The sequence below is a fragment of the Oryctolagus cuniculus genome, chromosome 1, assembly GCF_051225735.1.
Source record: "Oryctolagus cuniculus isolate XC-2025 breed Fujian yellow rabbit chromosome 1, ASM5122573v1, whole genome shotgun sequence".
NCBI lineage: Eukaryota > Metazoa > Chordata > Mammalia > Lagomorpha > Leporidae > Oryctolagus > Oryctolagus cuniculus.
In genome coordinates this window covers 202,644,909-202,664,641 of record NC_142867.1, presented here as the reverse complement: position 1 = coordinate 202,664,641, position 19,733 = coordinate 202,644,909, and the positions used below count along the sequence as shown (strand labels likewise).

Here is a 19,733-nt window from a genome sequence, read left to right as displayed (position 1 = left end):
GAGCTGAGCCCCTGGGCCCATGTCCAGACAGCCCACGCCTTCGTGCTCTGTGGTCAGATTAGAAAACAGACAAGGGTTACAGCTCATAATGTCTGAGATCCGCCTGCCAAGCTGGAAGGCTTTGCCGTAGGTTCACCTGCAGAAAACAGAGCAATGGAATCAGGCCGCATGAGACAGGGGTTCAAACTCTTTACCAGATCAAAACTGTGGCTTGTTGGGCAGCCACTGTGTGGTCTAAACTGCTAGACTTTATTTTTCATGCACTGTCTCGTTTCCGCCTTACGACAATCTTGCAAGGCACACAAATGAGGGAGAAGGCTCGGGCAGGGAAGTGATATATTGTCGCTCCCCCTCTTCGTGGAGGAACGACACAGGACCCTGCGCTGTTCTTTTGTCTGCTCGGCCCTCCCCGGGTTTGCTGCTGGTTCTTCCCGGGTTGGCTACTGTCCCTTCCACCTCCGTGGAAGGGCAGTTCCCCCTGGCCACATTCCCCACTTCCGCAGGGGAGCGGCACACCGCCGGCCGGCTCTCTCGGGGGCTGCACAGGTGTTCCTTCAGCTAGATGTTCCCCTTAGATGTTCCTGGTGCATGCCGTCTCTCTCCTCCTTTATAGTCCTCCTCTGCCAATCCCAACTCAGCTGCCCACACGCCGAGTACGCTGCTCTCCTCCAATCAGTAGCAAGTCCTACAGTTTATTGGTTGAACTGGAGGCAGCTGTGTGGAAGCTGTTTACTTCTCTCCCAGCACCATATTGTGCGAGAGCAGATGCATAGAATAAGTCTTAATTCCAGTAACTCAGTCCAGTCCGGGCTGCTCCCCACAATATATCAAACATCACACGACATGCAAGTGGCAGAGTAAGGATCTGAATCCAGGTCTCTGGAATCCCATTCCAGGATTTCCCACCACACAACTACTGATGGGCAGGTTGTGGTGAATTCAAAAGGCAGCTTAGCTTAGAGGGTAGGATCACACCTTCTGGGGCCCACTCACCTGAGCTCAAACCACAACCCTATCACGGTTGTGTGTTGTTCTTTAACCAAAAGAAGTTTAGCTTTTAATTTCCTATTCAATGAACCTGCTGATGCACCGTCATAGCAGAACCTTCTGAGTAGGGCTGTTGGGAGCATTGCGTGTGCAGCCTACAGTCAGCCTCCCTGGCTTGAGGTTGGATGGAGTCTGAGCAGGAGTGAATGGAAGATGCCCAACACCTGCTTCTCAAAGTGTGGTCCTTAGACTGCTGGCATTGGCACCAACTGGGAGCTTGTTGGAAACACACCATCTTACCAGTAGAGGTCAGGTACTAAGGCCGGTCCCTGTGCTGATGTAAACATGAGGCAAGTGTTATGGATGAGCTGACAGCCTGAGGAGGCAAGCCCAGCTGGGACCTCAACTGCTTTTACCTCTCCCCAAATGGATTACTTTGTCCTCCCCTTGTATGTGTTGCTAATGGGGCGGGGGGACTTGCCTGTTCACTGACCATGTTGTTTCTTGTCATTAGCAGCTCAACCAACAGATTTCTCTACAAGGCACTTTTGATGTGTCATACCAGGTGTCTTCCTACTGGTCATTGCATCCCTTTTCAAGTTTGATGCGACATACAAGTGATGTGGCGCTTCAGACACTGGTGATTAGGTGACTGACTCGGGCGATGATTGAGACAACTTGATAACCACTGGAAAAAAATAAAATTATATCCCAACCTCACGTTATACCAAACTGAATTCCAAGTGATCTAAAGATGCCAGAGGGGAAAAAAAGACAGAAAAAAGGAAAAGAAAAAGAGAGAGTCCAACAATGAAAGTATCAGATGAAAAACCCAGAGACTCATGGAAAATTTGACTACAAATTTTTTAAAATTGTGTAAAGCTTCTAAAATAATACAAAGACAAATCAGAAAGAGATACTCAGCAGATGACATTTACTTAGTATGTGAATCAACAGGGAAATAAAAAGAACAAACAGAAATAAAAGCTGCCAAAGGATTTGAATAGACGGTTGTCCCCAAAAAGGATATGAGATTTATAAATACACAAAAATATACTCCCCTCTTTATTTTAAATGCATGCAGAGCAAACTTACACTGAAATATTCTTTCACCAATTAGACTGGCAAAGATTTAAAAGCCTTTTAATTCCAGTTTTGGCAAGGAGCTGAATAAACACACTCGTAGACAGCATTGATGGGAATGCAAACGGAGATAACTTTTTGGAAAGCAGTCAGGCAACATTTATCAGAAATGTTAATACTAATATCCTTTGACTTTGCAATTCTACATCTGGGAATTTATTCAACAAAAATAGACTCACAAGCGCTCAAAAGAGATGCCTACAAGGACACTTACTTCAGTACTGTGAACAACAGCAAAGTTGGAAACTGAAATTCAAATGTCCATTAATAGACTATAAAATACAGCACTGCACATCCGTGTCAGACCATACTATGCCACAGTGCCATTAACAAGCGTGAATTAATTCTAGGTGGTTAACATGCAGATGTGTCTTACGATGCATTGGTAAGCCAAGATAAGCAAGTCCTAGAGCTCTGTGGGTAATATGATCCTATTTTGGCTAAATAACATACATCAACATATACACAGGGAAAAAAATCTAAAGGAATATTCACCAAACCATTAACTGTATCACGTTTACTTCTGTTGAATGAGATCCCATGGTCCTTTCATTTTCATTCAATTCAGTCATTGTTTTCAATAAATAGTAACCAACCGGTTGGCAGGCAGTGTGCTACAGTCTGAGGATACAGTGGTTAAATAAAACAAAACAAAACAAACAAAAAATTCTACATTTCTACATCTGAATTCTTTACAACAAACATTGCTATCTTATTAGGAAAGAAAGTTAGGCACTGAAAAGCAAATATACTTTACTGATTGATCTACATGAAGCACCACTTCCCATCACACTTCCCATCTGTTTTATCTCTGTCCTATAATTACCTAGATCCCACCCATTCTTTCTGCCTAACTTGCAGCCATGGCTCTCCTAGGAAGCTGTCGTTGACACCCCTCAACTGTGTTACCCCCTCTGAACTGCCAAAAATGCATGGGCCACTCTGTTCTGCAGTCTCATAGGATTCCCTGGGAGCCTGAGGCTTTGTCCCCAAATCCACACACACAGCTGGCACAGAAAGGACTCCATCAACATTGACAGAATGGAGATTATGTCAGCAATGGATGTGCACTACCCAGGTTGCCCTTTGAGAGATCTTGCAGTGTCCTCTGGCTTCTCCCAGCTAGTGGTCAAGCATGGTGGGAGAACCAGAACCAGAACCAGAACCTGAACCTGGCCACTTCTGCCTGACACAGGACACCTTAGCATGCAACTTAGCACGCATGAGACTTCCCCAGAGGGTCTGCTGTCCGCAGCTCTTCCCACTCAGGCCTCCTTGCTGCCCGCTCCCCCGTCTTAGGTGGCAGCCTGAGTCACAGTGAGCAGGCCCCCCTCGCCTTCCCTCCACCTTCCCTCTTTCTGCTATGCAGGCACTGCTCCTGGAGAAAGGACCAGCCAGTCATCTGACTCTCAAGATGTGAACCGACACAGGGATTAGTGAAAAAAGGTGCCAAAACAGAGTACACATGAGAGACGAGAGGTACACTTGTGTAAGGGACATCTGTGCAGATGTGCTGCGTCCACATTTCCCATACTTCACTGTGTGCATGGATCACCGGGGGTCATGCTGAGTGCAGATTCCGATTTACTATGTCTGGGGCAGGAACCGCTCCCTACCGTTGCCAGCCCCGAGGTGCCACACAGTCTCTGGTGCCTCTCGGGAAACCCTGTCCACACTTCTGTCAATGGTCCTCCAGCAAACGTCCCTCAGTACTTCTGCCAAGTGCGCCATCTGTAACCTGCTGGAACCCTGACTGCTACCAGTGCTGTTCAATGCAGGATTTTATAGAACAGCATTAAATGGAAACAAACTCATTGTGCATCCTTTAAAAATGATTTAATAAATTATGCCCAGTACGATAGCCAGTGTTATGCGCAATCAATAAAAACAGATACAACAAGGGTGTAGCCCAGGTCATTAAATGGCTGCTTGAGATGGCAGCTGGTTCAAGTCCCAGCTCTTCCACTTCAGTTCCAACTCCCAACTGACACACTTGGAGGCTGCAGGTGATGGGCCAAGGGCTTAGGTCACTGCCACCCACATGGGATGGAGTTCTGGGCTCCTGGCTTCAGCCTGGCCTAATCCTGGTTGCTGTGGGCATCTGGGGAGTGAACCAGCAGATGGATGATCTCTCCCTGTCACTTTGCCTTTCAAATAAGTGAACATATTTCATAAAAACAAAAAACAAAAATACAGCAGATCCATCCACACCAGGAGTGGGGAACATCTGGCCCACGGGCCACATAAGGCCTGCAAAAACATGTGGTCTAGCCCTGACAAAGCAACTGCAGGAGGGACTTGAAATTCATTAAATTGGGGATGACGCTATGGCATAGCAGGTAAAGCCGCCGTCTGCAGTGCAGGCATCCTATATAGGTGCCGGTTCAAGTCCCAACTGCTCCACTTCTGATCCAGCTCTCTGCTATAGCCTGGGAAAGCAGTAGAAGATGGCTCAAGTCCTTGGTCCCCTGTACCTGCATGGGAGCCCCAGAGGAAGCTCCAGGTTCTTGGCTTCAGATTGGCGCAGCTCTGGCCATTGTGGCCAATTGGGGAGTGAACCAACAGATGGAAGACCGACCTCTCTCTTTCTCTCTCTCTCTCTCTCTCTCTCTCTGCCTCTCTTTCTCTGTGTAACTCTTTCAAATAAATAAATAAATCTTAAAAAAAAAAAGAAATTCAGTAAGTCTATAGCAGGCAAATTTTTAAGCTGATCATTTTGTATGGCCCATAAAAGATGTCATAAATATCCAAACAGCCCTTGGCAGAAAAAAAGGTTCCCCTCCCCAAGATCTGCATCCCCAGACATCTGTTAGATGGAAAAAAGAAAAGCAAGATTCATAATAGCGTGCATGGCACCAACCCATTCATTAAAAGCATGGATTATGCATTTGCTCAGGCTTGGATTGCAAACCACAGCAATCTGCTCTTTCCCTACAGGACAGAACAGGGGGCGGGTGCTGTCTGATTTGATCTCTTCCCATCACATGGCTCTGCTCTCTTTTTTTTTGGGGGGGGGCTTCATTCTCAGGCAGGCTGTCTTCACGTGGTGGTGGAGAGTGCTCAGGTGGGCTGACAACATCCTGCCACCCTGACATGGGACAATCTCAGCAGGAAGGGCCTTGTTCCCCATTGCTGCCGCAAAAACTCTCTGGATGTGCACTAGCCACTGACCCACAGGACTGAGTGTGGGAGGTGTTCGTTATTCTTTGTTGCCGCCCGGCTTCCACCTTCTAAGGCGGACTCTACCTCTCGCCAGAGATGGGAGAACCCCAGAAACTCACTTTCGCAGCCTTCCTTTCTGCCAGGCAGAGCACATGACCCAGGCTGAGCCAATCAGACACTCAGACACTCCCACTGCAGCTGCAAATGTGTAGCCAGGGACACTAAAAAGGGCCTCTGAAGATTCCACCCTGGTCCAGCTGTGATGGGGGTCACTGATCCTGCCTGTGGGGGCTGGGAGCAGGGAGAGGACCTTGCGTGAAGTCCTCTTTCTGCTTCAATTATCCAGAGCCTGGATTTCTGCTGCTTGCAACCAAGAAGGGTAACGAATGCCTATAGGTGTGTGTGTGCTTGGAGCTTCCTGAACTACGTCAGGGAAGATGAAACAGGTGTGCATACCAGTTACTTATGAGAGGAGGACTGGGCGGGGTGAGAAAGAGGGAAAGGGGCTTTTACTTCTGCCTGTGCCCTTCTGTACTGGTGAAATTGACTTTTTGCTCCTATATTACTTTCATAATGAAAAAATGAGTAACATAAGACACCTGAGTAAGCAGAGTTAGCTACTGAGGATTTTCAAGGAAACAACTCTCTTCAATTAGGCTTCCAAAGGAAGTCATCCTTTTTGTGAATGAGGCCGAGTGTGGAAGCGAGGGAGAGCGCATGCGCCACCTGACACCGGCCCGAGGGATTCGCTCCAGTGTTGAAACTCACCAGCTCAAGTACTTTCTGCGGCTCCCATTGCTCACAGAGTAAATCCAGTTTGCATCCTGGCACCGAAGCCCTTTGCTATCTGAGCCCTGGGGCTGGCCCTGTGTGCCGGCACCCCATACGAGCACCGGTTCAAGTTCTGGTTGGCTCCAATTCCAATCCAGCTCCCTGCTAAGGTATCTGAGAGAGCAGGGGAAGATGTCCCGAGTGTGTGGGCCCCTGCCACTCACATGGGGAACCCAGAGTTCTAGGCTCCTGGGTTTTGCCTGCTCACTTCCAGCCATTGCAACCGTGTGAACCAGCAGATGGAAGATACACACATTAAAAGCGTGTCTGCCAACCCCCGCCTCATCCTTTTCTCATGCCCTCATCTCGTTTTGCTCTGTACTACAATTCTTTGGAAGTCTATGTTTAGCAGACTTAGTCATTTGGTAGTCATGTGTTGAACCCCCTTATTATAAATCCTTTTGCCTGATTGTGGTGGGAGGTGGCCGAGTAAGCTACCTGTGGCCAGGGTGGCTCTTGTCTGAGCCGTACGCTTCCTCCAGCTGGACTGGATGCTCTTCCCCCGGGGCCAGCAGCGCTGACTTTTTAGCTCCCTCCTGTCTCTGGAAAGCTCACGTTTTCAGTGACCTCTGCCCGCCCTCTATCCCACCTACCTGGAGGGAAGCTCTATTTGTTGCTTACTCGTGTGTGTATCTTCCAGTATCCTCAGGGACTGTACCTGGTGTCCGTCGGCCCCCCAGCACCTGGGTCTGACCCCTGGCAGGCCCTCAGCCAACATGGGCTGAGATCGGAGAGAGCACGAGACAGGATGCCACAGACACAGAGACACTCAGGCGCCAGGCACAGCTCCCCCGCAGGGCGCCTGCGTGGACACTGCTAAGACACAACCTCTTTAATAAGCCTTGGTGGCCTCCTCTGTACATTGGAAGTGACCATCAAGACCCTCGTGGGTGGCTGACAGGCCGGCTGCAAGAACCAAAGTCGAAGTCTCCAACTTTGGGGTGCACTAGGATCACCCGCATGGCTTTGTTCAACCACACCCGGAGTTTCTGCCTCAACGGGTCTGAGATGCAGCCGGGGTACTTTGATATCAATGTCCTGCTGATGCTTGGTGGGTGGGTGATAGGAAAGAGCGCCTGAGGCATTTGTAGCTCAGCGACAGGGTCCGAAGCAGGGCCTGGCAGGACATCGTGCGGGAACATGGTGGTCCCATTAGGTTCTTAACTCAGCAGCTACCGAGGACGCGTCGGTTAACGGAGCAGAGGAGCACCCAGCCCAGCGGAGGAGCGATGGGCTCGGCTCTGGGTCCAGCGGTCCCCGGCGCGCAGCATGGCCAGGGGCTGGGGCACCCGCTCCGACCTCCGCCGCGGGCAGGAAGTCTCCGGAGCGGCGGGAGAAGGCCGCGAGCCGGCGGCCAGAAGGCCCGGGCGGCGGGCGCTGGCGGAGCCTCCCAGAACCCGCCGTCCTCCTGCCCCGCACGCGGGTCGTGGAGGTGCAGCCCCACCCCGGCTGCGCCCGGCACACAGTAGGCGCGCGGCCCCACCCCGGCTGCGCCCGGCACACAGTAGGCGCGCGGCGCCGGCGGGCGGAAGGGGGCGCGGGCGCACAGCATCCGGGGGCGGAGCCGGCGCGGCCCGGCCCGGCCGGGTGGACGTTCGCCGGCCGCCGCGAGCCCCGGGCGGCGATGGGCGAGGGCGGGCTGCCCCCGGCCTTCCAGCTGCTGCTGCGTGCCTGTGATCAGGGCGACACGGAGACGGCGCGGCGGCTGCTGGAGCCGGGGGCGGCGGAGCCGGCCGAGCGCGGCGCGGAGCCTGAGGCGGGCGCGGAGCCGGCGGGGGCAGAAGCGGCCGGGCCCGGGGCGGCGGCGGCGGCGGCGGCGGCCGGAGCTCCGGTGCCCGTGGACTGCTCGGACGAGGCGGGCAACACGGCGCTGCAGTTCGCCGCGGCCGGGGGCCACGAGCCGCTGGTGCGCTTCCTGCTGCGCCGCGGCGCCTCGGTCAACAGCCGCAACCACTACGGCTGGAGCGCGCTCATGCAGGCGGCCAGGTGAGCGGCCGGGGGGCCGGGGCGTGGAGGGCTCAGGCGGCACCCCCCTCCTCCGCCCAGCCCGGCGGGCGCCCCGGGAGGCGAAGGGTCAAGAACTAGTTAAGAGTCTGGAATGGGAAACTTTGGGCACAAGAAAAAGTGGGAGAGTGTAATTTACATCGCGTCTTGGAAACTTTGGCCTTTCCAAACGCAACCCAGAGACTGCCAGTAGACCCTGAAGGCCTTGATCCCCCGCTTCGTGCAAGGCGGTTTCCTGAGGACCCACCAACCCGCCTGGCGTGGCGCTGGGGGTGCTGCGGGCGCCCAGATACAGGCAGAGTCCCCGCGGTGGGGCAGCACCGGGATGGTGGGGCTAGCTTGGAGGGCAGCTGACCAGGTTTGGGGAGGCGAGGGAAGGTGTCTGGTAGAGATGATGTATCGCCTTGGATCCGAGGATAGAGGAGAATTCACCAGGACCGGAGGGGTGGTGGGAAAGGGCCAGGGAGCTGGAGCCCACTTCAGGTGATGGTTGGTCCCGCTGCTAGAACAGTGCTGGTCGAGAAGGGGCTGGACATCCGGGGAGATGAGGGGACAGGTGCCAGGGGCAGGAGGAAAGCCCACCCTAGTGGGCCCTGAGAGTCACAGAAGGCTCCAGGCAGAGTGAGCGACAGGAGATTGGAGTTTTGGGAAACTGGTGCTCCCTGCAGTGTGGGAACAGGTTGGGGGGTTCCGAAAGGCCGATTGGGAGCAAGTTGCAGCGGGCTGGGTGAAAGCCAGTGGTGGCCAGGACCAGAATGGGGACAGTGGAAGGTGAGCAGAGGGATGTTTGAGATTTACTCGGGAAGTAGATTTTTTTTTCTTTAAAAATATCTTTATTTTATTTATTTGAAAGATGGAGTTACAGAGAGAGGTAGAGACAGAGAGAGAGGTCTTCCATCAACTGGTTCACTCCCCACATGGCCACAATGGCTGGAGCTGTGCTGATCTGAACCAGGAGCCAGGAGCTTCTTCTGGGTCTCCCACGTGGGTGCAGGGGCCCAAGGACTTGGACCATCTTCTACTGCTTTCCCAGTCCACAGCAGAGAGCTGGATTGAAAGTGGAGCAGCCAGGTCTCGAACCGGCGCCCATATGGAATGCCAGCGCTTCAGGCCAGGGCATTAACCTGCGGCGCCAGAGCGCCCCGGCCCCAGGGAATAGATAGATCTTGATGGCTGACTGGCTGCTGGGGACTGGGCGGGGTGAGGGCGAGGGGGACAGCACAGATGACTTCAGGATTTCTGGTTGGTGGCAGCAGGAGGAGGGTCAGTGTGAGGATGAGCCTGGTGGTCAGGCACATGTCCAGTAGGGGTCTTTGTGGAGGGCGCCCCAAGAAGCGCTGCCCAGTGGGGAGCTGGAGAGGGGAGTCTGGAGGGCAAGGGAGTCTGAGCCCGAGGATACCGGAGGTCCATAGCATACTGATGACAGCTGGGACTTTGGGCTAGGAGGACTTATCCCAGGTGAATGTGTGATGTAAGAATGACAGCTGGTGACGGTAGCTGATGGTGCCCATCAGCCACTCAAGGGAAGATTGTTCGTTTAGCACACCATTTTCTCAGTCTGGTCTTGTCTGGCTTCCTTATATGCAAGGATGCTCTAGAAAGTTCGTCGAACAGTAGAATTAAAAGTATTGAGTTGATTTGGGAGCAAAAAATTTTTGAAGCCCACTCAGCTTTTTTTTTTTTTTTTTTTTTTTTTTTACCATCATAGCTTTCCCTACATGTTATGATAAGAAAATAATGCTGCGGTGATTTTACAGAAAGGGAAACGGACACAGAAGTAGCTCGGCCAAGGCCACATGGCCGACAGCTGAGGCGTCGGGACTTGAAGCCGTGTCTCCCTCCGGAGCCTCCCGTTGGCACCGCTTCTCCAGGGCACAAGCCGGAGCAGCAGTGGCATTTGAATTTTTGGGTGGCAGTCGGGGCAGTGTTGCTGTGAGAGGCAGGGGCAGCCGAGCACTGATGTAGCCCAGGAGAGCTCTGTGGAAGGCGAGGGCCCGGCGGGCTGCCGTGGTGGCGCCGTGGGCAGCATTGAAACACAGACAGAAGGCGCAGACGGTGCCTTCCACTGAGCTCGCTCGGGGCCTGAAGAGGCTTCCTGGGGTGGGGAGAGCCTGGAGCAGCCTCACTGCTACTGGGGTGAGCCGTGGAGGAACAGGCTGGGGGTCTTCGGGTGCAGAGGGAAGGACAAGGGTCCTCTTGGCTGAGTTCACGTTGCTCTTGGTAGAGAAGGCTGTTCTGCATTCGGTCCTTTTTAAAAAGAAGGCTTGCAGTCAAACCCATGTTCTCAAACCACTAGGGGCATTTTACATTTAATCCTTAAAGAGACACGGACACAGATTGGCCACAGTGAGGTCGCTACACCCTGCCGTCCAGTCAGACTCTGTCTGCCCCTCCCTTCCTTACATAACTTTTTAGAGTTTCTTTATGCCAAGGTTTCTCCACCTTGGTACTGTTGAGGGTCGGGGCTCCTTAGATGCCGGTAATGCGTGCTCCCCCCACTCAGTGGTGATAAACAGATGTGTGCAGGAGTTGCCCGCTGTGCCCTGGTGAGAGCCACTGCCTCCTAGGTGGACTGAGCACAGGCCAGAGAGATCGCTGGTTTTCCCTCCGTGCCCCTTGCTACACGGGCTCCTCCCACGGCTCTGTGCCTGCATGCCTCACACCGGGCACTCTGCCCGTCACTTCCCAGTAGGCTCACGGTATTTTACTGGACGACAGCTTCACCAGCCCCTGTGCATGGCCCTTTGGTTGTTTCCAGCCTCTTGTCATTCATGCTGCGGTGACCACCCCGATACATGTGTCAGTCCACGTGTGAACAAGGGTATGGGCAGGAAATTGCACAGAGGAGGAACACCGGCCCTTGGTGATGTCGATGGTAGGGATAGTGCAGGGTGCTGTCCCTGGAGGAGTATTCATTTCCTGTAGCTGCTTTCACAACTTAGCACAAACTTGGTCTTGGAGACAACTCAAGTGTCCTATCTTCAAGTTTTAGAGGTTGAGGACATGCTGGTCTCACTGGGTGAATCAGATGGCAGGGGGCTGTAGGGGAACCCAGCACCTCGCCGTTTGCAGCTTCTGGAGGCTGCCAGCCTTCCGTGGCTCGCGGCCCCTTCCGCCTTCAAAGCCAGCAGGAGTCACATCTCTCTGCCTCTGCATCGTGCTCCCCCCATTGCGCCAGCTCCTCGGAACCTGCTCTCTCCGCAGCCTTCATTTCCCTTTTGCTGATCTGCTCACTGTGACCCAGTCATTGTCCACGCATTACAGATGTTCCGTTCTAATCTAACTTGTATTGTTAGCAAAATTTTATTCTGCGTTATTCCCGAATACCTTGTTTTCAGCTGCTGTGTGATGGTCCATCCATGGGGCTATCCTGAGGTTTGCGTACCCACTCCCCAGCCTTGGGCATTTGCGTCAGTCTGTATATACTCTTCAGGAGCCCAGCACAGTTACACTGTGGGTGCTGGCCGTTCGCATGCCTGATGGAGTGCAAGGTTCCATGCACCTTCCAGTATGCTGGGGGCCTTGTTTCACCTCTGAGTTCTCGCCTGGAGCAGTTGGGGTGACCAGCAAGCCTTGTGGGCTGCTGCCGTTCTGCAGTTTGCTGTCCTGGTGGCTCTCGCAGCTCTCAGTAGATCCTCGGCTCCAACACCTGACTGCCCAAGCGTGTCTGTGATGGCCCTTGAATCCACACCCTTCTGCCCCTCCTCACTGCCCTTGGCCAGGCCAGACCCCTGCGATGCCTCCCACAGCGCTCCCTCCAGGCGCGCCCTCTCCGACCCTTCCTTGACAGGCTTCCAGATCTTTCTAAAAATGCCTTACCTTCCCACCGCAGTGCTCTAGCCAGAGCCCTTAGCGTGGCATTGGAGGTGCTTCTGCCCTCCCCCTCCCCCACATCCTGTCTTCAGCCTTCTTCCCGGCTTCCAGACTCTGGCCAAGATGATTTCATGCAGGCCAACTGTGTGTCACTCTCTGTTCTTGCCTCGCAATAGAGTGACCACTTTATTATAGGCCAGTGATGGCTCAGATAGGTGGGGCCTCTGTTGGTCTTTGAACTCCTTCAGCTGGTGGACTTGGCTGTGACAGTGGAAATGGTGTTGTAGGCCCAGGCACTGCAGACTCTGTCTTCATGCAAGAGCCATGGTGCCAGATCCCCACAGCTGGTCTCTTCCTCTTGGTTTTGCCACGGAAGGAACGAGTGTGCTTGGTGTGCTGGCTGCTTTCACCCTCCCCCCACCCCCCATTTTCCAGAGGGAGACACCATAGCGGGTCCCGTATTTATCAATGACTGCAACCCTCTTGGCTTTTTAGCCGTGTTGCTGCCACATAGGTCTAGACCAAGAGAACTCTTCATTTTTAATCACTCAATTAATTAGTAATTATATTTATTGAAAGGCAGAGAAAGAGACCAACAGAGAAAGATCGCATCCACTGGTTCAATCTCTGTTTTTTTCTGCAACAGCTGGGGCTGGGCCAGGGCAAATCTGGGAACCAGGAGCTCAATCCAGCTCTTCCATGTGGGTGGCAGGGACCCCACTGCTTGAACCGTCACTGGTGCCCTACAAGGTGTGCGTCGGCAGGAAGCTGAAAAACCCAGCAGCTCCTTTGTGGACTGTGGATGTCCCGTACGAGATGTTAACCACTGCACCAAAGGCCCGTCCCTCTGCGTTTTTTAGAAAAGCAAACAGTGAGGGGCTGGTGCTGTGGCATAGAAGCACCTGCAGTGCTGGCATCCCATATGGCACTGGTTCAAGTCCTGGCTGCTCCGCCTCCTGTCCCGCTCCCTGCTAATGTGCATGGGAAACCAGTAGAAGATGGCCCAAGTGCTTTGGCCCCTGCACTCACGTGGGAGATCGGAAGAAACTCCTGGCTCCTGGCGTCAGACCGACCCAGCTCTGGCCGTTGTTGCCATTTGGGGAGTGAACTAGTGGATGGAAGATTTCTCCCTCCCCTCTCCCCTCTCCCCTCTCCCCTCTCCCCTCTCCCCTCTCCCCTCTCCCCTCTCCCCTCTCCCCTCTCCCTTCTCCCCTCTCTCCTTCTCTGTCCCCTTCTCTCTCTCTCTCTCTCTGCCTTTCAAATAAATAAATAAATCTTAAAAAATAAAAAGAAAAGGCCAACATTGAGCATTTACTATGTGTTAAGAATGTTGTCTCTACTGTTTCTCATCTGTGTGAGAAACAGATCTAGGAGTGTGAAACTGGCCAGAGCAGACCAGGGAGTCCCGCTGCAGAGCCCCCGCCCTGACCCATGCAGAGACGCCCCTTCCTCCCTTTGTGCCCTCCTGGAAGCCCTCCGTCCCCTCCCAGCTCAGCTTCTTCTGGGAAGCCTGCAGTGACCTCCCTCCCTGTCGCCCTAGTGTTACCGTCCAGCACGCCACGTGATTCCTGGTTGCCTTCCTCCGTGGTCCCCGCGGCCACACACCGGAATCACCCAAATGCTTTCCAAATGCAGGTTCCTGGGCCCTGTTTCTGGAGATGGAGATTCAGAAGCCTGGGGCTGGGGATGGCATGACAAGAGGCTTCCTGGCGAGGGCCTCGCCCCTGCCCTCCCCCCCCAGCCCAGGGGCCCTGGTGAGCCCTCCTGGGATGCCTACGGAAGCCCCCTGCTCTCCAGTGTGTGCTGCTAACCGAGGTCTGCAGGGCGGGCAGCGTCATTCCCTGCTTCAGCTCTCAGTCTCTGTTCCTCTTGAAGGGGCGAGAGACGCACAATTAGTCTAGCCTCTGACTGTCAGCGCAAACTAACAATGTTTTCCAAGAACTTTGCTTTCTCTCTAACAATTAGTGTTGTCAGAAGGGCTGGGATTGGTGGTCTCAGTGTCCTGACCTTGTCCCTTCCCACCTGAGGCGTGGGCCTTTATGCCTGGTTCTTCTGACAGGTGCCATGTGGGCAGCACACTCTCACTTGTTAGTGTGAGAGCGGGGTCCACTATGACAATCCTGTGGCGGGGTTCCAGTTCCCTCTCGCTCTTTAGCTGAGCCTGGTCAGGAGCTGGAGCCTCTCGAGTTGATTTCTGCCCAGTTGTCCCTAGGACTCCCTGCCCTCAGGCCTCCTATCTGCCTGTGTTGAGTTGTGCCTGGGCTCCCTGCTGCAAGGCTGTCCTGTGTGTGTGTTTTTGCATGTGCGTGTGTTGAGTTGTGACTTCCGCTAGGCTGTGTGTGTGTGTGTCTGTGTCCGTGTCCCTCAGCTCTGGAAGGGCAGGTCCTTGCCCGGCTGTGCTCGCCTTCCCTGGGTCCGGTGGGTCCCAGCAGCCGCCGCAGGCAGCCTAAGTGAGCATCTGTTTACCACCCCTGCCCCTTGGTGCTCCAAAGCTCCTCCCCCACCCCACCCACCCTGGCAGGCCAGGCCCTCAGCAGCCCTGTGCCTGGACCGCACTTGGGTCTCTTGTGGGTATTTCAGTGTCGGAAGTGGTTATGTTCATGTTTGTTTTCCTTGTTGTTAGAATAATAGATGCCCTTGATCAAGCACTGTGCTGAGTGATTGCAATGACTCAGCTCATTCAGTCCACGCAAAACCTTAAGAACTGGGTACTATTGTCATCCTCCGGAGGGATTCCCGCACAGAGATGTTAAGTAACGTGCGCAAGGCCACACAGCTGGTAAGAGGAGAGTCTGATTGACACCCATGGACAGGTGATTGATTGGCTCCAGGCCTGTGGTCCCAGCAGTGAGTCCAATAACTGGTAGTTTCCTTCTTGGTGTTGGCAGCACGCAAGCAACGCCGGGAGCTTGCCTGCAGTTTCTGGCCTGGGGCAACGTTGCCCGGTGTTTACTTTGGCTCTAATGAGACCCTTTCCCAGGTGGCCCTTGATTCCCCACCTGCAGTGTGGCAGGCTGGACTCAGCCCGGGGCTTTGAGTAGCAGGAGAGTGTGCCAGCTATCGAGACACAGGTGTTAATTGCCGAAATTAATCCGTAATCATAGCACCTGTTCAGAAAGCCCCTCGCATCCCCATCTCCGGTAATTACCGATTAGAAGCCTTAGCATCCACAAAATTATCTCTGCTTCCCTTGAACCCTTTTTTAATTTTCAGCCTAATTGGATGCTCTCTTGGGCTACCCGAGAGTTCAGCAAACATTCCAAATTTCAGCAGTTCTGCTCTAAGGCAGCCTTTGCTTCCTCTGTGAAAACTGGGTATCGCGCGAGAGCCGAGCTGCCAGGCCGGGGGTCCCGGTCCAGGTTCGTCTCTGGCTTCTAGCCTGAGAGACTTTGGACGATTTGGCCACCGTGCCGATCGTCAGCATTCTCATCTGTAACATGGGAGGGAAGGAGTCTGTTTAGTAAGATCACATGAGGTAAGAATGTGCCCGCACCTTGTAACAGCTCCTAGGGATTGGGCCAGCTTTCACCTCCTGCTTGGTAAGCACACAGTGCCATCTCTTAAATCGGCTGCACGCAGGAGACACCGGTTCTGCAGTTCCGCTCCCCGCTGCCTGCCTTTACTCACGTGGCTACCTGAGCTGGGGCTGGGAAACACGAACGGGCAGGACCCAGCCCTGTCCTGGGGAAGCCCGCGTTTGCGGGGAGGCAGTGCCTCAGGTGTGCCATAGCACAAAGCTGCAGGAGGTGCTCCGAGAAGGGGCTGAGTCCTGAGCCCAAGGAAGGCTGTGTGCTAGATGGCGTCTGGGGGGAGGGGCTGGAACCAGGGATGGCGTGGTGCATGTGAGTCCCAGGGAAATGAGGTTGGCACGTAGGCAGGGCCCATAGGCAGTGGGAACCTGGGAAAACAGCATCAGATTTTGGTCTGAGGAGTATTGTTTTGGGGGCTGCAGACAGGGTGACCCCCTGGGGTTGTAGCCTTCTGCACGTGAGTGCGTTTCAGTTTGACCTGCCCCCTCGCTCCCGCTCTGGTCCCTCCCCAGCTCGCGCTCTGCGGGCTGACCCTGTGCTGTCAAGGTTCATGTCCCAGGAGGTATTTGTAAGTTCAGCCCTGGCCTTGCCTCCTCCGGGGGAGGGGAGCCTGGGTTTAGATGAGGCATAAAAGCTGCTTCTGGAAAGGAGGGGTGAACAAGACACACAAGAAGCCACCGCACAGGTTGCCACTGGGCTGCCATGTGGTCTCTTCAGGGCTGGCACATCAGCCCTCTTCCCTTTCCTGGTTAGTCCGGGTCCAGGGTCACTCGCAGCTCAGACATGTGTGCCTGCGAGCTCACCAGACACCCCAGAGCAGAACTTCTCTGTCCTCGTCTGTTGCAAGAAGGAAGAGATTATGCTGGGAAGAGGACCCTATTTTCTCCTCCCTGGCCCTGGGGAGTTGGTGGGTGCCTTTCAGCCCCCAGGATCCCAGCACCCTTTTCCAGTCATTGAGCAAGGTCTGGCCAGGCCCGCGTTCTCAGCCGCCTGTGAACATTCCTGCCAGCAGGGGGCAGTGGGCCTCTGCACTTGGTGCTGGAGCCCATCCTTGCTGACCACAGCAGTGCCACACCTTTTGGCATCAGGTTGTGTGTTTGGTACTGGCCAAGGTAGAAATGAATCAGACAGGGGCCCTGCCCAGGCAGAGAGACAGATTTCCAAGATATAAAGCAGAATCATCTGAACTGAGACGTGGGAGGCAGCGTGGTATAGGGGAGAAGAGCAAGGACAGTGGGATTCCGAGATGTCGCTCCCCCTCTTCGTGGAGGAACGACACAGGACCCTGCGCTGTTCTTTCGTCTGCTCGGCCCTTCCCGGGTTTGCTGCTGGTTCTTCCCGGGTTGGCTACTGTCCCTTCCACCTCCGTGGAAGGGCGGTTCCCCCTGGCCACTTTCCCCACTTCCGCAGGGGAGCGGCACACCGCCGGCCGGTTCTCTCGGGGGCTGCACAGGTGTTCCCTTAGATGTTCCCCTTAGATGTTCCTGGTGCATGCCGTCTCTCTCCTCCTTTATAGTCCTCCTCCGCCAATCCTAACTCGGCTGCCCACACGCCGAGTACGCTGCTCTCCTCCAATCAGGAGCAGGTCCTGCTGTTTATTGGCTGAACTGGAGGCAGCTGTGTAGAAGCTGTTTTCTTCTCTCCCAGCGCCATATTGTGGGAGAGCAGATGCATAGAATAAGTCTTAATTCCAGTAACTTAGTCTAGTCCGAGTTGCTCCCCACACCGAGACCTTGATGCCCCGCACCCCTTACGAGCTGGGTGACCTTGTGTAATAGAATTGTCAGGACGCAGTGCTTCCTGTGTGTATTGACTCATTTGGAGTGGCCGTTCAGCCTAGCCATTCAGATGCCCGTGTCCCACAGCGGAATACCTGCGTTTGAGGCTGGGCTCCTGCCCTGACTCCAGCTCCCCGCTGATGCAGACCCTGCGAGGCAGCAGTGATGGCTCCAGTGCCTGGGTTCCGGCATCCGTGTTGGAAGCCTGGATTGCGTTCCCCTGGCTCCTGGCTTTAGTCTAACCTCGTTCTGGCCAACGTGGGCATTTGTGGAGTGAACCAGCAGGTGGAGCTCTCTCTCTCTGCCTCTCAAACAAAGAACAATTTTATAAAAGTTATCTTAACTCATTTAATCCTCAGCCAGCTTTGAAGTAGGTGCAGTTGTGTCTCCATTTTACAGGTCAGGAAATGAAGGCACAATAAAGCTCAAGTCCTTTCTCCAGGTCACGAGGCAGGTGGGCAGCAAGGCTGGATTCCAGTGTAGGCAGGGCCATTGCTTGCCGTGTGGCAGTGCACCTGTGGGGTCGGCTCAGGGCCTGGCATTGGAGTGAGGCCTTTTGTGGTAGGCAGCCACTAGGCTTTTAATAATGAATGACGTGAGGACTGCATAGCTGTTTGCTCGCCACTGCTCCACGTTTAGCACCACTCATTCTCTGTCTTTCCGGCAGATTTGGGCACGTGAATGTGGCACACCTCCTTTTGGACCATGGTGCTGATGTCAACGCCCAGAACCGGCTGGGGGCCAGCGTGCTCACCGTGGCCTCCCGGGGTGGCCATCTGGGTGTGGTGAAGCTGCTCCTGGAAGCCGGTGCCTTTGTGGACAGTCCCCACCCCTCGGGCGAGCAGCCAGGGATGGGGGACAGCAGGGATGAGCTGCTGGACATCACGGCCCTGATGGCGGCCATCCAGCACGGACATGAGGCCGTGGTGCGCCTGCTGATGGAGTGGGGCGCAGACCCCAACCACGCGGCCCGGACCGTGGGCTGGAGCCCACTCATGCTGGCGGCTCTGGTCGGGAGGCTCGGTGTGGCCCAGCAGCTGGTGGAGAAGGGAGCCAACCCTGACCACATCGGTGTCCTGGAGAAGACTGCCTTCGAGGTCGCACTGGACCACAAGCACAGGGACCTCGCAGACTACCTGGACCCACTGACCACCGTCAGGCCCAAAACAGGTCAGGCTGTACCTCTACCATCAGATGGCACTGCCTATCGGTTCCTGGTTGACCCTCCAGAGTCTGATGGCTAGGCCCTTCCCTGGCCAGACGGTTCTGATGCAGGTGGTCCTGGGATACTTCCAGAACAGGGGTCGGTAAACTTTCCTTTGAAAAGCCAGATAGTAAATATCTCAGGCTGTGTGAGCCTGATTGTGCTAGAGTGAAATCAGCCTTGTGTGTTATGTAAATGAGTAGGCGTGGCCAGGTCCCATAAGCTCTCATTGCTGGGGCTCAGGTGGGACAGGTGTGGCCAATGGGGCATCACTTGCCAGTGTCTGCTCTAGAGCGTGGCACCCAACCTCACCGGCCAGCTCTCCATCCCCAAAGGCTAATTCACAACATCAGGAAAAAAGGAGCCCCCTTTTGAGTTTGTTTTAAACAATCAGTATGTCGTGTTTATTTTTTCTTTTTGCCATTTTCGTGGCACTTAAAAGGGTTGTCTAAGTCATCCTGAACAGATCTGCCACAGAACATATTCTGCTTCAGGACCTCGTCCAGGTAGCTGGTATTTGGCGAAACTGTTAAGGCTCTGCTTGGGACACCTGCATTCTGTGTGAGGAGTGCCTGGATTCAGGTCTCAGTCCTGCTAATGCATTAGCACCCAGGGAGGCAGCAAGTGATGGCTCAGTGTTTGGGTCCCTGCCAGCCATGTGGGCAACCTAGACTGAGAGCCTGACCTAGTCACGTTCGGTGGGAGCATCTGAGGAGCAAACCAGCAGATGCTGGCTCTAGCCTTTCACATGAATAAAATCAGTAAGTAAGACAACGGCAGCAGCAGTCTCTAGTTCATCGCGCAGTAGGACCACACGCAGCTTGGTGGCCTGTGTCTGTCACGAGCCAGACTTCAGCGGCAGCCCTGGGACCGCCCTGGGCATGACCATGGGCAGCGTTGTATAAGCATCTGGGGCTGAAAGATGAAAAAAGGAAGGCTAAGATGGCCCGAAAATCTCAGGAAGCTTGTGCCGTCAAAGCATCAAAGCCTGAGACAGAAGACGCTGCGGGTTTGGCAACGCTGCTTGTAAATACACTGCCCAACAAGAACTCTGAAACCAACCTGTTTTAAAAGCCCGGAGTGACAGAGATACCGAGGCAGAAAGGAAGAAGAGGTTAAGTTTGGGGGAACCCTCTGAAGTGTGCAGGTGAGGAAGCTGAGCCCCAGCGAGGAGAGAAGCCGGGCGGAGGTCACATCCCACTGCGAGCGGAGGCCTCGTGGGACCCCTCGTCCCTTTCATGGAACAGAGCACCCCAGCAGGCTTGGCACACACACAACACC

At 54.4% G+C, this 19,733-nt stretch overlaps 1 protein-coding gene and 1 pseudogene across 6 annotated transcripts in view; one reads left to right on the top strand and one right to left on the bottom strand.

Annotated features, from left to right (window-relative positions):
* Positions 1-7,665: 7,665 nt before the first annotated feature.
* Positions 7,666-19,733, top strand: part of ANKS6 (ankyrin repeat and sterile alpha motif domain containing 6) — a 54,532-nt gene continuing 42,464 nt past the window's right edge. For 3 of the 6 annotated variants that reach the window (XR_016224525.1, XM_089318763.1, XM_089318776.1), the window contains exons 1-2: positions 7,666-8,109; positions 17,916-18,418. Coding sequence is in view for 5 of the 6 variants with exons in the window: in XM_089318763.1 (XP_089174889.1) it covers positions 7,748-8,109; positions 17,916-18,418 (865 nt within the window). In the remaining variant the exon portion in view is untranslated. The remainder of the gene's footprint in view (positions 8,110-17,915; positions 18,419-19,733) is intronic. The other 3 variants (XM_089318774.1, XM_089318772.1, XM_089318768.1) reach the window with 1 other exon arrangement.
* On the bottom strand, positions 12,090-13,778 carry LOC127484781 (large ribosomal subunit protein eL43 pseudogene; annotated as a pseudogene).